General features: G+C 44.0%; 1 protein-coding gene across 1 annotated transcript in view; it reads right to left on the bottom strand.

The window, feature by feature from the left end:
* Window positions 1-18,098, bottom strand: part of LOC120059188 (signal peptide, CUB and EGF-like domain-containing protein 3) — a 125,354-nt gene that overhangs the window by 13,319 nt on the left and 93,937 nt on the right. The window contains exons 7-9 of the mRNA XM_039008047.1: window positions 14,649-14,696; window positions 10,210-10,326; window positions 8,408-8,530 (exon numbers count right to left, since the gene is read on the bottom strand). Coding sequence (XP_038863975.1) covers window positions 8,408-8,530; window positions 10,210-10,326; window positions 14,649-14,696 — 288 coding nt within the window. The remainder of the gene's footprint in view (window positions 1-8,407; window positions 8,531-10,209; window positions 10,327-14,648; window positions 14,697-18,098) is intronic.

Here is an 18,098-nt window from a genome sequence, read left to right as displayed (position 1 = left end):
CCCTGCCACCCAGCACTGCATTGCTTTCTCTATCCGTATTCCCTGACCCTGCCCCCTGCCACCCAGCACTGCATTGCTTTCTCTATCCGTATTCCCTGACCCTGCCCCCTGCCACCCAGCACTGCATTGCTTTCTCTATCCGTATTCCCTGACCCTGCCCCCTGCCACCCAGCACTGCATTGTTACTTTCTCTATCCGTATTCCCTGCTTGTCTTTATCAGATGAATGGAACACCACTGGACTCATAAATGCACCTATACTCATACATATCATTCTCCATGCCTGTGAATACATTGGAGCTGAGACCATTAACATAATACAGGAAGTTAGGTGGAGGACATTGGGTTCAGGAGCCTACCATCCGATGTTTAAATGACTGCAATTACCAGTGTTGGGCAAGCTACTCTGAAATCATAGTTTACCAAACTACACTGAACAAAAATATTAATGCAAAATGTAAAGTGTTGGTCCCATGTTTCAGGAGCTAAAATAAAAAATCCCAGACATTTTCCAGAAAAAGTTTTTCTCTCTTTGAGGGAGCGTGCAATTGGCATGCTGACTGCAGGAATGTCCACCAGAGCTGTTGCCAGAGAATTCCATGTTCATTTCTCTACCATAAGCCACCTCCAATGTCGTTTTAGAGAATTTGGCAGTACGTCCAACCGGCCTCACAAACACAGACCGCGTGTAACCATGCCAGCCCTCCACATCCGGCTTCTTCACCTGCGGGGTCGTCTGAGACCAAAGTGGGCGGGCCTATACCCTCCCAGGTCCACCCATGGCAGCGCCTCTGCCCAGTCATGTGGAATCCATAGATTAGGGCCTGTTGAATACATTTTTATTGACTGATTTCTTTATATGAACTGTAACTCAGTAAAATCTTTGTTGCATTTTGCGTTTATATTTTACGGATGCGACACAGCCAATGAGTTTTCTACTTGACAAGCCTCTTGTAAGAACACCTCCAACCAAAGAAGTGGGCTTGGGTTGAGATTAAACTCCATGTCCATTAAGTGATCAGTTTTCAAAAGAGTAGACAGGGAGTCTTCAGTGTGGCGGGAGGAACACAGGCTGATGTCGAACATGAAGAGGAGATATTCATTCAGGTAAAGAATTGGAAGTGATCTCCACTTCATGTTCACGTTGTGAACTCTCTTTCACAATATCTTGAATGGAATCATATTTCTGTTTAACACTGGGCTACTGAGAAAGAGATGCTTTTCATGTATTGCCACATCGGTTTATTATTTTGGGGCTCAGTAGAGCTTTAAGGGGCAGTGCAGTTAAAAATGTGATTGTACATTTTTTAAATGATATTTCCACACTATGTGGTCGAAATAACACTCAGAAACTGTGAAAATTATGATAATGCCCTTGTTGTGTAAGAGCTGTTTGAATGAAAAATCCTGGAATTTCAACCTGTGGGATGGAGTTTTTGGCCCAAATCATGAAATCCCAATCTGACCAATGACCAGTCATCTTATATTTGCATATGTATCCTCCTACTTTGAATGGGTAAGTGGGTTTTGACTAAATGGGATACAGCATTTGTCAAATTTGACTTGTCGTAGCAGGTTAAGATAACTTACGCAGCAGGTTAGGAGAATTAACGTAGCAGGTTGGGAGAAATAGGTTAAGGTTAGGAAACGTTTTGACGGCATATTGACAAAAGCTGTATCCCTTCTAGGGTAAGCTGGGTAGGCTCTAGCTGTGTATGTACATATATTTAAATTTGCATCAACACACCAACACGATCAGACAGAGCATTTCAATGGCAAAAGGAGGCTCAGGGAAATAAATTATAAAAAATATATTTGGTTATTTTCAATAAATAAAAACACACAGTGATTTATTAGTCATACAGTGATAATTTAAAAATACAGTAATGATTTTTTTTTAAATCTAAAATGTAAAAGACTGCGTGGAGGCTTTAAGAGCTAGCTTTTACTTAGCTGTCAAAAATAGAAATTAATTGGCATCTAAATGGCATAATTTGTTTCGTTTGAAAGAGCTCCTCTGGGATATTGGGATGCTAGCTAACATCTCAGGACTGGGGTTGACTGGGTACATGCTTTGCTGCTGGGACATACTCTATCCAGCTCTGTTCAATATGATTCAATGGGAAGAAGCAACCTGTAGCGTTGTATTGTACTACACTGTACAAAGTAAGGGATGGGCTTGGATGTTTCAGGATGCCTGGGACTATGTTCGTTGTTTACCAGCAGGTAAGGTAAGGTATGCAGTGGTTGGCAGGGCTTGAGACCCATGGTGTACGTGCAGATGAGGAACACACTGAAGGAACAGTGGCTGCTTTCTTTTTTTAACACAACACAGGCAGAAACCCCCTTGCTTGCTCCCTCAATCTGAACAATCTCACATTTCTACAATTGTGTTATTTATGGGGAGCCAGGCATATTACTGCATAAGATTTTTTTTAAATTTAAAAACAAGGCCACAGGTTTCTTCCGCCAATCCTCCTCCGTAGCAGCAATTACGCTGACTCACGCTGTGCCAAACTGGCCTACGAATCACCCCACCATCTCCTCTTCCCCCCTCAGCTACACAAAATAACAATCCTTCAGAGCAAATAAATGTTACAACAATAGAATGGTGAAACAATGCCTGGCCGAGGCTGTTTACACAGAGTAGATAAGGCCTTGATGCTCCTCCTGGGGGAGACCTAGTAGGATCTGATAAGGGCCCTCCGACACCGCCCTCATAGGGATTAGCAGGGGATGAGGGGAGGGTAGGGGGGAGGAAGGGTCGAGGAACGCCTCCAAGCCCTGGACCGGGCCAGACATGTCGCGTCTTGATTGATGGGCCGTGGGCCGCTGACAGCTGGGAAACACAGTGGCCGTTCAAAGCAAGATAAACGGGGTTGTGGAGTTCAGTTTATACATCCCAACACCTTACTACAGTATGCACTTTGTGTACTGTAGTAGGTTCTTCTTTCTACCGAACAGCACAGCCACATCTCTAATAAGTCAGGACTTATTAGGATTGTTTTTATAGCTATTTTACTCACGTATGGCACTGCCTTCAGGTGGTATAGATAAGAGTGTTATTTGGGCCTATGCTTAGCACATTTCCCTCTTCCTTTTTGCTCCCCAAAGTTCCAAACAACAATGGCCAGCCAGGCCAGATCTCAGCTAGCTAGCGTGGGAGATGGTCCCTGCTCCAGTCACCCAGCTGGGTCTTGGACTGAGGAGGTGCTGACCACACACCACTTACTTAAGAATTATACTGAACAAAAATATACATGCAACAATTTCTAAGATTGTCCTGAGTTACAGTTCATATGATGAAATCAGTCAATTGAAATAAATGGATTAGGCCCTAAGACAGATACAGATTCCAGGAAGCTCCGAGCATGCACAGAACAGCTGGCACGCATATTCATTTTCAACTTCTCCTTGTCCCAGTCTGTAATCTCCACATGTTTAAGATGAGCACCATCCTTCCTGTCCCCAAGAACTTTAAGGCTTCATGCCACAATGACTACCGCTCTGTAGTACTCACTTCTGTAATCATGAACCAACAGCGCCTCTTCAACCTCAGGAGGCTGAAGAAATTTGGCTTGTCACCAAAAACACTCACAAACTTTTACAGATGCACAATCGAGAGCATCCTGTCGGGCTGTATCACAGCCTGGTACGGCAACTGCTCCGTCCACAACTGTAAGGCTCTCCAAAGGGTAGTGAGGTCTGCACAACGCATCACCGGGGGCAAACTACCTGCCCTCCAGGACACCTACACCACCCGATGTCACAGGAAGGCCAAAAAGATCATCAAGGACAACAACCACCCGAGCCACTGCCTGTTCACCCCGCTATCATCCAGAAGGCGAGGTCAGTACAGGTGCATCAAAATTGGGACCGAGAGACTGAAAAACAGCTTCTATCTCAAGGCCATCAGACTGTTAAACAGCCATCACTATCATTGAGTGGCTGCTGCCAACATACTGACTCAAATCTCTAGCTACTTTAATAATTAAAAATTGAATGTAATAAATGTATCACTAGTCACTTTAAACAATGCCACTTTATATAATTTTACATACCCTACATTACTCATCTCATATGTATATACTGTACTCTATACCATCTACTGCATCTTGTCTATGCCGTTCGGCCATCGCTCATTCATATATTTATATGTACATATTCTTATTCATTCCTTTACACTTGTGTGTAAAAGGTAGTTGTTGTGAAATTGTTAGATTACTTGTTAGATATTACTGCACTGTCGGAACTAGAAGCACAAGCATTTCGCTACACTCGCATTAACATCTGCAAACCATGTGTATGTGACCAATACAATTTGATTTGATTTGATTTATGAAGTGTTATGAGAGGCTGGTTATGGCACACACTAACTCCACCATCATACCAGACACCCGAGACCCACTCCAATTTGCATACCGCCCCAACAGATCTATAGATGACGCAATCTCAATTGCTCTCCACACTGCCCTCACCCACCTAGATAAGATACTGTACCTATGTGAAAATGCTGTTCATTGATGTCACGCCCTGACCTTAGTTCCTTTTTTATGTCTCTATTTTGGTTTGGTCAGGGCGTGAGTGGGCATTCTATGTTTTGTGTTTCTGTGTGTTTGGCCGGGTGTGTTTCTCAATCAGAGGCAGCTGTCTATCGCTGTCTCTGATTGAGAACCATACTTAGGTAGCCTTTTTCCACCTGTGTTTTGTGGGTAGTTGTTTTCTGTTTTGTGTTGCTGCACCTTACAGGACTGTTTCGTTTTCGTTTCACTCTCTTTGTTATTTTGTTTAGTGTTTCTGTTCTAATAAAAATAACATGAACACTTACCACGCTGCGCTTTGGTCTGATGACTACTCTTCATCCGAAGATCGTTACAATTGACTACAGCTCAGCGTTCAACACCATTGTCCCCTCCAAGCTCATCACCAAGTTTTGAACTCTGGGTCTGAGCACCTCCCTCTACGACTGGATCCTGGACGTCAACACAGGGGCCCCACAGGGGTGTGTGTTTAGTCCCCTCCTATACTCCCTGTTCACCCAGGACTGCGTGGCCAGGCATGACCAACACCATCATCAACTTTGCTGACAACACGATGGTGGTAGGCCTGATCACTGGCGACGATGAGTCAGCCTACAGGGAGGAGGTTAGTGACCTGGCAGAGTAGTGCCAGATCAACAGCCTCTCCCTCAACATCAGTAAGACCAAGGAGCTGATCGTGGACTACAAGGGGGGGAGGACTGCAGTGGAGTAGGTAAAGAGTAGGTCAAGAGTGTCCAAATCACTAAAGACTTAAAACGGTCCAAACACACACGCACAGTAGTGAAGAAAGTGCGACAGCGCCTCTTCCCCCTCAGGAGGTTGAAAAAGTTCAAAGCTGTACCATTGAGAGCATCTTGACTGGCTGCATTACTGCCTGGTATGGCAATAGCACCACCCTCGATCTCATGGCGCTACAGAAAGGGGTGCAGACAGCCCAGTACATCATTGGGGCCGAGCTCCCTTCCATTCCAGACATCTATATCAGGCGATGTGGTAGGAAGGTCCGGAAAATCGTTAAAGACTTCAACCAACCAAGCCATAGACTATTCTCACTGCTTCCACAAGCGGTACCGGTACATCAAGTCTGGCACCAACAGGCTCTTGAACAGCTTCTATCCCCAAGCAATAAGACTGATAAATAGCTAACACAATAGCTACACAGACTATCGGAGTTAGCCTTGTATCTTAATTTACCTATTTGTATTTTTGCACTGTATCTATGCACACAAAGAGGGCCATACACACTCACAAACACTCACTCCATCATCAGCTCACTCACACATACATTTATACTGACTCTACACACAATCACACCCACTCACATACAAGCTGCTGCTACTCTGTTCATCATACATCCTGTTGCCTAGTCATCTTACCCCTATACATTTCTACCTCTATCACTCCAGTATCCCTGCACATTTTGAATATGATATTGGAACTGACCCTGTATATAGTATGCTTACTTAGTATGTTCTTCATATTTCTTCTTATTTCTTGTGTGTTTTTCTAGTATTACATTGTTATTGATTATTGCATTGCTGGGTTTTGAGTTTACAAGAAAGGAATTTCACTGTACTTGTGCACGTGACATTAAAAACATGAAACTTGATATGCATCTGTTGGTCACAGATACCTTAAAAAAAAGATAGGGCATGGATCAGAAAACCAACCACCATTTGCCTCATGCAGCGCTAAATATCTCCTTCGCATAGAGTTGATCAGGCTGTTGATTGTGGCCTGTGGAATATTGTCCCTCTCCTCTTCAATGGCTGTGCAAAGTTGCTGGATATTGGCGGGAGCTGGAACACGCTGTCGTACACGTTAATCCAGAGCATCTGAAACATGCTCAATGGGTGACATGTCTGGTGAGTATGTAGGCCATGGAAGAACTGGGACACTTTCAGATTCCAGGAATTGTGTACAGATCCTTGCGACATGGGTTTGTGCATTATCATGCTGAAACATGCAATTGCAATTGTTTGTTGTCTGTAGCTTATGCCTGCCCATACCATAACACCACCGCTACCATGGGGCATTCTGTTCACAAGGTTGACATCAGTAAACCGCTCCCCCACACGACGAGGAGGCTTATGGTAGAGAAATTAACATTAAATTCTCTGGCAACAGCTCTGGTTGACATTCCTGCAGTCTGCTTGCCAATTACATGCTCACTGAAAACTTTAGATATCTGTGGCATTTTCTTGTGTGACAAAACTGCACATTTTAGTGTGGCATTTTATTGAACCCAGCACAAGGTGCACCTGTGTAATGATAATGCTGTTTAATCAGCTTCTTGATATGCAACATCTGCCAGGTGGATGGATTATCTTGGCAAATGAGACATGCTCACCAACAAGCATGTAAACAAATGTGTGCACAAAATCTGTGAGAAATATGCTTTTTGTGTGTATGGAAAATCTCAGGGATCGTTTATTTCAGCTTATGAAAAATGTTGCATTTATATTTTTTCAGTATAGTATATTGCTGTTGATGTTAGGACATTGGATAAAGGTGTCCACTCAAAAAAAGATCTGCACAAAAAACATTAAGAAAAAATGGCCAAGATGGCCACTATATTGACAGTTACCTATCAAGGAAGTACAGTAAGATCATGTGGAACTACCTAACCATGATATATTAAGGAACAAAACACCTCTTCACACACTGTAAACAAACAGTCCACTAGAATAACACTATAGACCTGCTAAAATCCCTGTCTCCCTGCCATGGACCAATCAGTCAGTCAGTCACCCAGGTGTAGCAGACACCCAGGATTACTGCAACAACCTGACAGCAATTTAGAGAAATTAAGCTTTTCTCTCTTTTCTTTTCTTTTCAGTTGTCAGGGAGCGCAGGAGGGATAGGAGCTGGCGGAGTAGACTAGACGGATGAGTCTGTAGCCAGCGTGGCGCGGTGTAGCACGGGGTGCAGCAGAGCGTGTTGGCCTGACAACGCCTCACTCAACAAGAGGCCAGCTTTATCAACACCCCTCATCTGCAGACAAAACAAACTGTTCCTGACAATGTCCACACTGTTCCCAAGTAGCTCCCCACACATACAACACAACACCACCCTTCTCCTCTCAGCTCGGAATATTCCCAAGACCATATGGCTGAGTTGGTTGGAGGGAACATTAAAGATGTGTTTTCTCCCTTGAGCCATATTGTGTTAAATGTGTGTTAAATGTGAAACGCTTTGGGTAAAAGCATCTGCCAAATGATGTAAATAGATTCCAAATGAGGAGAGAAAGATTGCTCCCCCAAATAGTCAGGTTCATGTACCTTTATATGCTCTAAAGTTACATTATAGAAACAGTTGGTCTCCATACAGTGAGTTGAACAGCATACTTGGTATAGATGTGCATGTTTAGGTTGATGTGTTTCAGGGTTGAGCCCAAGGCATGTCCCTGATATGCACCATCCTTGATACTGATTGACAAGGCACATCGTCTATTTTTCCACTCAGAATGTCAGTTAGCTCAGTTCCATAGTTCCATGGTTCCATAGTTCTGCATGGCACACTCTTTATTTGTTCTACAGCTGGCTCCCCCGGCTCCCACCGAATCTCAGAAACAAACAAGCCAGATAGATACCTGGTTCTGCAGCTTCCCTCAGCGTGCTGAAGCCAAAACAATTAGGAGGAGGAAGTCAACATATTATTATCACGACTATGCTATTACCTTCCAATTCACCTCAGTAACATGGTGAATAAACCTGCTGAACTCATAACCATCTGAAATCTATGTCATTAGCTGAAGGGCACACAGAACAGGTAGTGGTCACTGGGACATTGGATCATGAGCAGTATGACCAGGTCTTGTTAGGTCTGTTTTCTGACCGATGATTGGTTGGAGGGATGGGCTCCTACCTTGGCATGTCCTCTCATTGGTCAGCAGCTTGTAGCCCTTCTTGCAGCTGCACTCGAAGCTGCCCACTGTGTTCCGACATACGTGATCACACCCCCCGTTGTTCAGGCGACACTCGTCAATGTCTGCGGACAGAAAACACATACAGTACATAGCATTCACTTTAATGCACAGACGGGGAGAGAGAGAGAGGTGGATGGGAGAGAGGGAGAGGGAGAGGGGCAGAGAGAGAGAGAGAGGAAGAGAGAGAGATAGAGGGTAAGGATGTGATGTGTGTTTGATGGCTGAAATATGCATGTGTGATGGATGACTCTGGGGCCCAGGCAGCAGGCGAGAACAGAACAAGCGTGTTAAGTAGAGGACAATGGTGCACACAGCTGAGTGGAGATCCGTCCCAGAAAGAGAAGAGAGAGTTGCACAAGGAAAGTGCATTAGAGATTTTCCCTTAGGGCCGGCATTAAGACGAGTATGATCTGGGTCCACATGTTAGAATAGATCACAGCCCTTACAGAGACAGCCAGGGGAGAACTATGTCTCAGCAGCACAGCCCGGCACAGCTCGACCGTTCTTTTCATCGTCAATAACCAATCAATACATCATATGGCTCACCCGGGACTGGCAGGTTGGGTCATGTTTCAGATTAAATCTTAAACATTGTCGTAAATGAGGCGTTTGTTTCTTGAGGGAGAGTTCAGTCCATCATCTGGTTAAAATAAATGCCTCAGAAATGGAATAAAATAATAACACTCTCTCTCTCTCTCTCTCTTTGTCTTCTCGTGCCAGTGCTCTCTGAGGTTGTTTTCCTTTTGTTTCCCCTGAAACGAAAACTAATAAAATCCAATGTACTTTTATCAGAGTTGTTAGCTTTAACGTTATGAGCACTGGAGGGGAAGCAGACTCCTATTCTTGGCTTCTTGGCAGCATCAAGTCTTGAGTTTCTCCACAGAGCTCTTCTGCTTCTTCTTTTCTCTCTCTGTCTCTTCTTCTAGGTTTTCATCTTCCCAAAATGTACTCCTAATCTAAATCCTTCTTACTCCAATGCTCTTCTTCGCATACATTTCCAAAAGCTTTTTGATAAGTTTTGAGAAAATTAAGCTATTTGTGTTTAACAGTAGTAACAGGATACGGGCAGCTTGACAAAAGGATGTGCTGCCAAAGCAGTACCCATTACCTCAGGGTTATGGTCATACGAAATATATACACAGCATTAAATTATTGGCATCCTAATAAGACCTGGGCTACCCCTCAATCCCAATGTGAGAGCTCTGAAAGACCTGGGCTACCCCTCAATCCCAATGTGAGAGCTCTGAAAGACCTGGGCTACCCCTCAATCCCAATGTGAGAGCTCTGAAAGACCTGGGCTACCCCTCAATCCCAATGTGAGAGCTCTGAAAGACCTGGGCTACCCCTCAATCCCAATGTGAGAGCTCTGAAAGACCTGGGCTACCCCTCAATCCCAATGTGAGAGCTCTGAAAGAGACGGAGGCAGCAAATAAGACAGAGGGGAAGAAGAAGGGCAGGGGAGGGAGGCAGAGTAGGGTGGCAAACAGCGGTAGTCCTACACGCCTCAACAAGCCCACAATGCCTCCCTGATTAGAGTCTGTTAGGTCCCTGATTCCCGTGGCCACTGTGACTGTGGACACAATGTACATGGAGGGCTGTGGGGATGGAAGGGGAGGCAGTAAAGGAACCAGCAAGATAGATCAAAAGGAAAACATAGAAAGAAGGATTGATCTGCAACCAGGTGATTGACAGGTGATTTTTTTTGATAGGGTGAGGTGAGAGGGTGTGTGTGTTAGGTTACCTTTGCAGGTCTTGCGGTCTGGCTGGAGAGTGAAGCCTACAGGACAGCTGCAGCGGACTCCGGTCACTGCATCGTGACATGTGCTGTCACAGCCACCGTTGTTCACTAAACACGTCTCTGCAGAGAGAAACATACATCACAGTTAGACACACACACACATGCACACGCGCACGCACACGCACGCACACACACGCACACTGGGATTTTATAGGTGGTGTAACTGTTCCCAAAACCGGTTGCTTGTTTAAAAGATGTCTATTAGTGTACAGTGTAGTTTCAAAGAGGATAAGAACAAGACAAATAAGAGACAGGAAGTGCTGAAGTAGTTTTCTCCTGTTTGCTCAAGGGAAGTGGACAAAGAAGACAGAGTTAGATAATGCACCAGACTAACAACAACACTATGGAGAATAGAGGATCAGAGTACTAAGAGCATAATGTCAAGACATAAACAAATGAGTGTGTGCGTGTGTGCATGTTTAGCTGCTCTTGGGAGCAGTGAGTTTAAAAAAACACCCCTATTCCTCCCCCAACTTCCTCACAGGACATCAACCAACTCCTCTCATGAGGACAAACCAGCTCTTCCTCCAGACAGTTGTGGTCAAAATATATATTTTTTACCCTGGCTTTGACAAGAGCTTCCAGGCATTTTGGGGATAAAAAAGCAATTTCGCCAGGCCAGTCCGTGCGTTAGAAAGATTGATTTGAGGAATGGAGGGTGGTCAGTCAGGGAAAGGAGGGCAGCTTGGCTGCCAGGCCATGCCTCATGACCTCATCTACAGACGCTGACACATTTCACGTAGGAGATAAGAGATTTTGAACAAATCGCAGAAGAGAAGAAATTTGATCACACTTTAAAGAGCTTGGTGTCCGTCTACTGTTACATTCTTTTGGCAGCCCTCACCAATAGCTTCAAAAACTCTGGAAAAATAACACCATTAAAAAAATAAACCTCATATACGATATCTTGCTCTAAGAGCAGCTGATCACTCACAGAGAAGCACATTGCATCACTTTTCCTCTAATAAGCTGAGGGATACCAGTCGGCAGTTAACTCACAAATAAGTCTATTAAAGACCCAAGAACCCATCTCATAAAGAGCACCGGAACAGCTGGCCTGGCTGTGGGCTTCATCACAGACTGCTGAGAGGGTTGAGACTGGTATGGAGAGGGCTTCTCACACGTGGCACCACAGAGGAAGCACAGCTGCCCAAGTCTCCACAGAGAAAAACTTTATATTTGGGGGAATACCTAGGCTAACATGACATTATGCTGCAGTGAGCAGCCATGATGAGGCAGACCAAACCGTCAAGGATCATAAATCAAGGAATTCTATCTAAGTGGGAGAAAGTGTTTAAGCATTTGTTGCTCGTTTCACTTCTGGTGACAGACAGTGGTATCACAGCAACACTGTGACAGAGACCCCAGGCAGTGTTCTGCTGGTATGGGCCTTCATGGGCCTGGCTCTGGCTGTAAATTAAAGACGATGGCTCAGCCATCCTGTGAAAGTCCAAGGGCTATGCGCTGGGGTAGAGAGAGAGAGAGCATTCCTAGTGAACCACGGTAGTGTTGTGTGGTGATGAGTGGCACAGCCTGTGTGTTTGTCCAAATTGCACACTGTCTGTGAGGCACAGAAAGTTGGCAGGCACGGTGATGCAGAACTGTCACGACATGCCTCCAAAATGCTTAGTGGGGCAGTTATCACACAAAACAGTAATGATCATGTGTTAAGAGGGTAATGAAACATTTATGACGATTATGGCTTGCTAAAAAAGAAGAGAGCGACACAAGCTCTGGTATGTGTGTGGGTTGGGTTTTCTGGATGCGGACCAGCCACGTCCACAGCTGTGGGCAGACCAGCCACGTCCACAGCTGTGGGCAGACCAGCCACGTCCACAGCTGTGGGCAGACCAGCCACGTCCACAGCTGTGGGCAGACCAGCCACGTCCACAGCTGTGGGCAGACCAGCCACGTCCACAGCTGTGGGCAGACGAGCCACGTGAGTTGGGGTGGGCATTCTATGTTGTTTTTCTATGTTTTGTTCTAGTCGTTATATTTCTATGTGTTTGGCCTAGTATGGTTCTCAATCAGAGGCAGGTGTCGATCATTGTCTCTGATTGAGAATCATACTTAGGTAGCCTGTTTTCCCACTGTGTGTTGTGGGTAGTTAATTTCTGCTTAGTGTTTTTGTTTGCACCTTACAGAACTGTTTGTTTGTCGGTTTGTTGTTTTTGTTCAGTATTCATTCTTTATTAAATTATTATGAATACGTACCACGCTGCACTTTGGTCCTCTTCTCCTTCCACCAACGACAACCGTTACAATAGCAATATGTTGTCATTTGACTGGCAAATTACACCTATGTGGTGATAAGCTTTGGTTGTTTGCCAAGGGGAGACATACCTCTAGCTGGCTGCTAAATAAAATACAATTGAATTTGGGTGGACATAGGCAATATGTCCAAAGCGGTCAATGCCCACCAATTGGATAGTCAAACAAAATATTTCATAAGCATATGCAAACAAACACATACACACACACACACACACACACACACACACACACACACACACACACACACACACACACACACACACACACACACACACACACACACACACACACACACACACACACACACACACACACACACACACACACACACACACACACACACACACACACACACACACACACACACACTCTCTCTCTCTCTCTCTCTCTCTCTTCCAAATCCAAGCCTCTGAGTTCACCTAGCAGTAGTCATGCAGTTAGAATTGGGTTATTATGAAAATAGTACACAAGGTTATTTGGAAAGAAGGAAAATAATGTAGCAAATACTTTTTCAATAATAATAAAAAAAACACAATAGGATGATGACAACCCCTGAAAATGGTCTGCAAGTATCCTCTACCACCGCAGCTTTGAAAGCAACCAAAGGGTGAGCTTTTGTCAGGCTTGGCAGTATCGATTTCTGGGCTCATTTAGGGAAGCTCTTTGAGCTCTGTTTGAGCTGACTGAAACCCCGGCAGAGAGCACGAGCGACCATGATAACAACTTTCTTTTACTATTAGTTTAGACAAAATGACTTTATCTCTCTTAAAATACCTTGAGAGTGAATCTCCTTAGAGAATGCACTGCACGCGCCTCTATCGCTTTCGGTCTCTCTCTCTCTTGCTCTCTTTCTCCCCCTCTCTCATCAGGTTTTTGGAGCTTTGTAATTAAGTCATAAATCTCTCTGATATGCAGTGGTCTGATTCATTTATACAGATTTATGTGCTTATTTTTCTTGGCATTTCTGTCAGATCATAACAGCATAATTTATCCAGCAGACAATTTGGGTTGAAGTGTATTCTTCATGATTTGAATTGTTATGTAATCATATTTGATTGTTTCTCAATACAATTGATCATAATATTGTGTTTGATGGAGAAAGAGAGACTTTTATATACTATGCACCCCCTCTTAAATGTTCAGATAAATCTTGAAAGAAATATAAAACCTGTACTGTACATTTCTCCAAGTGGAAGTATACATTCCACACTATGTAACGGCATACATTTACAGCACATGATAACTTCCAAAATACGTGATTCTGTGCATCCAAAAAGTTGGATGGTGTAGGCCTACATGAAACTTTAGAACAAAGAGGTATTCTGTGTTCTGTCTATTGTGTGGCTGACTGTCAAGTCATGGCCATGCCTCTGACTCCCTCTCAAGCACTAATACTCTGTGATAGCATTTCAGAACCGGCCACGGATAGCTGCTCGGCACAGGGCTTAATTCCCTTCATGGCAGTTGTATCAAAACACAAATAAACCACAGGCTCCTTCCTTGGCCTGTTTCTAAACAGCCATCACAGTAATTGGAAGAGAGGTTGAGGACTTTGAGTCAGGCCATTCACTTAGCCCAGCTATTACCAGCACATCCATTTACAGCTATCAAAAGATAGGCATATAACATTTATGAAAGGGTCAGACAGAACAGATTGGCTAAGGATTAACCCTAGGTTGGGAAGGGCTGTTCTATGATACAGCTCCAGGAAGTCCATTCTAAAGCCTCTATATTGTAGTATTCAATACATCCCATATATCTCTTACCTGTCTTTCATTTTCCTCAAACTGTCTTGTGCTGGTAAGTTGAAGGCTTCTTCCTAATACAGCAGCGTTGTTTTGAAAATGCATGGTTTGACATGGGCAGCCACCATTGTTATTGAAAGTGCATTCACAGAAGGACAAGGAAAGTGGGAAGGTGTCATAGGTCAGGGGTCAGAGAGGGATGATGCCCCTTTGGGAGGGGTGCAATGTGTGTTAGGTTAGTTAGTTTCCCCCGGGTCGGTCGGCCTACAGCCCACACCCACATAGACGGACGAAGGGGCGCAGTCAGGAGTCAGATGGTCAGTGGAGCCCCCAGAGAGGAACCAGAGGAACAGAGATATTTACCATTGTGGAACAGCTGTGGGGCTGCCTGGTTCTGGAGACTCCTCTCCCCTGCACACACATACACATACATTGCAAAAACACTGCTTTAGTGCTCCAATTAGGACCATGGGCCAAACATCGGTGATGTCATCATGAGAATAATTCTGTATGTATATAATACTGTACATTAGTGGTACACTTTTCACTGGAATTGCCCCCATTTCTGGGCTGGTTGACTAAGCAGGCATATTCATGAAACACATCAAATAGGTCATCTATTTCTACTGGATGAGACACTCAGAATCAACGCCCAGAGGAGTTGCAGAAAACCATTGATTTGTCACAAGGGCAAAACTATTGATACACATCGCTATTGATAATGACTGACCAAAGAATGGTGTGTACTTTCTAAATCAAACCAGAAAATGGCTATGATAGATCATTCTCTAGAACAAGAGGGTCACCTCTAACGACAAAGGCAGAAAGAAGCCATCATGCACATACAAGAGCCACGCATTCAAGAGTTGTAGGGTGGGGACAGACTTGAGGTAACACCAGGGGTGTCATTCAGTTAGTTCAAGCTCTGCAAGCCATTTATAGCAGGTAGTTAGTGGTTAGTAAGAAAAGGCAGGTCCGAAACAGTCAGATTCACCCTCATGCTTTGCTAGCAGGCATTTGGGGTAAAAAAAAAAACGGAAGTTGTGATATCACACAGCATGGTGCTACTGTTGTGTTATGTTGTGTGAGTGTGACACTACTCTCCTCGACGTGCTTAGAATCTCTTATTCCTCTGATGTCATTCAGGTAAATGAGGGATCACACAGTTCCATATCACTCTCTGTTTTCATAGAATCGCATGAGAACCGTTGAGGATTCTTTACCTCAGTGAGGGGACGGCACACACAGCATGCACTGTTTACATCTACTGTCACATGACTGCATCCCAACATGCCCCAACAACCATGCCTCTTGGCCATGCCCCCAGACAGAAAGACAGAGCACTGTCAAAAGCATTCAAATGTACAACCACCATAAGAATGGATATAGGCTGGGTTTCTGTACAGCACTTTGTGACATCAGCTGATGTAAGAAGGGCTTTATAAATACATTTGATCGATATACAGTATGGACCACCTGAAAAGTTAATATGTAAGAATGGATATACAGTATAGACCACTTGAAAAGTTAGAATGTAAGAATGGATATACAGTATGGACCACTTGAAAAGTTAGTATATATGAATGGATATACAGTATGGACCACTTGAAAAGTTAATATGTATGTGTGTGTGCGTTTGAGCAAGTGGAGTGTGTGCACTCTTTTGTGCATGCATGTGTTTTTGATTGTGAGTGCATGTCCATATACATTTGTGTGTGTGTGTGTTTGAGTATTTCTGCCTCTGCCTGCTATTTGGAGATGTTTATGATTTGCTATACGAACCACTTGAATACTTCCACATGATGGCTGTTCCTTTCTGTTTTGTTAACTTTCTTGCTCTATAGAAACATATAGTATTTGCAAACACACTGGAGACCAGTCCAGGAGGGAATTACGGTGTGTTAATTCAACTTGTGTGTGTGTGTGTGTGTGTGTGTGTGTGTGTGTGTGTGTGTGTGTGTGTGTGTGTGTGTGTGTGTGTGTGTGTGTGTGTGTGTGTGTGTGTGTGTGTGTGTGTGTGTGTGTGTGTGTATGACAGGGACAGCATAAATGTAGATATGCTGCACCATGCTAATTTTATGTGTGTGTTTTTCCCTATATACGGGCGCTCTACTGATACGGAAATGTACAGCATGTAAAAGTAAATGTCTTGAGACTTGCACTATAAACTCTAAACCCCCATCAACGTACTAAAAGTGATAGATAGGAAAGATGAAAAGGCAAACCGTTTCAAATAAAAGAGGCCTGCGTCGTGGCCCGTTATTGTTGAATAGTAATTGAGTTTGTGTGGAGAGACTGAGACAACAGAATGAAGATGTGGTAAAGTGCACATGAAACACCACCCTCAATGGATATTCCACTAAAAGCTACACACTGTAGGACAACCAACAGAGTGTAGTGTTAAATGGGATATACATTAAACAAAAATCCACCGTGCTGTTCATATTGCCAACTAATCTTGGTCAACAATGGTTCAGTTGGTCCTGTTCCAGTGTCATTAATGGGACTGAGAGCATTGAAGTGGAAGCCCGGTTCAATGAAACTACTGTAGTTTAGTATGTATATTGAAGCTATATGAACAGAATACTCTAACTTACATAAAGATTGCTTTGGTTGTTTTGTCAACCATCATCCTCCACTACCGCTATAACATTTTTACAAAAAACCCTCTCCCATCCTTATTTGGTGACATTTTCACTGAGGAAATGTATTTTCACTCGGAGTCTCCATCTTCCAGTCTGTCCTGTCTGTCTGCCTGTAGTAATGTTCGTGCCTGGCTGAAGCAGTCCCAATTATCCTGTCAGTCAGCCTGCCGTCAGGGGCTGGTTTGGCGGTTTGTTTATTTTATTGTGGTTTTATTAACTAATAGCCCCTCAGATAGATGGATCGCACTAGCACTAAACCGCAGAGTGGGCTGCTACCACCCCTCCCTGTCCCCCGTCTCCCCCTAATCCAAACCACTGTACCCCCAGAGCCTGTGGAGGGAAACCCAAGACCCTAACTGCCTGAGCGCTCCCTAATCTGTCACATCAGGCGCACATGTTTTCGGTCTTGGTAATGGCGGCTCAGACATCTAGTTTGGCCACAGCGGGCTTTGTGGAGTCCCGGCAGCCTCGCTAGCGTACGGCAGTAATGATAGGGTGGCTGACCAGTCCTTGACAAGGGTCTGGATCTCATCAGCACCCTGGTGGAGAGGGTAGAACCAGACACACTGAGCAAACATGCCAAGCAGCGACCTACAACAGCCAATTAGCCACCAGCCAACCAGCCACTGAAACCAGCCAACCAGCCACCGACACCAGCCAACCAAACCAGTCAACCAGCCATCCAAACCAGTTGTGCTGAGCGATTAGTGCTTTTTGAGGTCGGTTCGATTTCGGTTCGATTATTTAAAAAATAATCACGGTTTTCAGTTTAGATTTTATTTTTATTCATTAAATGCAGTATGCGTTATGTGGGTTGAATGCTGTAACACAGAATAAAACAATTCATAAAAGTCCCATGATGGTAGTGATGTCCATTACTGCTTATCACTTATTAACCATCATTTATTCACATTACTTTACTTTAATAAAATATTTGTTTTATTTTATGATTTTATTATTTCATTCTAAGTCATCATCTCATCTCTATAGAGCTGCTGTCTGACTAAAACACTATTTTGTAGTTCTTCAAAGTAAATAAGGCATACTTTTACAACTGCTGAATACCAACTATCAATCACTTAGATCATGTATTTTCAGGTAGAAATACCTCGCAAAGCAACTGATTTATATCACTCTCGTACGCTCACTCTTCTCTCCAACTCCGTCA

The sequence above is a fragment of the Salvelinus namaycush genome, chromosome 14 (genome assembly GCF_016432855.1).
Source record: "Salvelinus namaycush isolate Seneca chromosome 14, SaNama_1.0, whole genome shotgun sequence".
Lineage (NCBI taxonomy): Eukaryota > Metazoa > Chordata > Actinopteri > Salmoniformes > Salmonidae > Salvelinus > Salvelinus namaycush.
The sequence above is the reverse complement of the archived record's forward strand: the minus strand, read 5'-3'. Positions and strand labels throughout refer to the sequence as shown.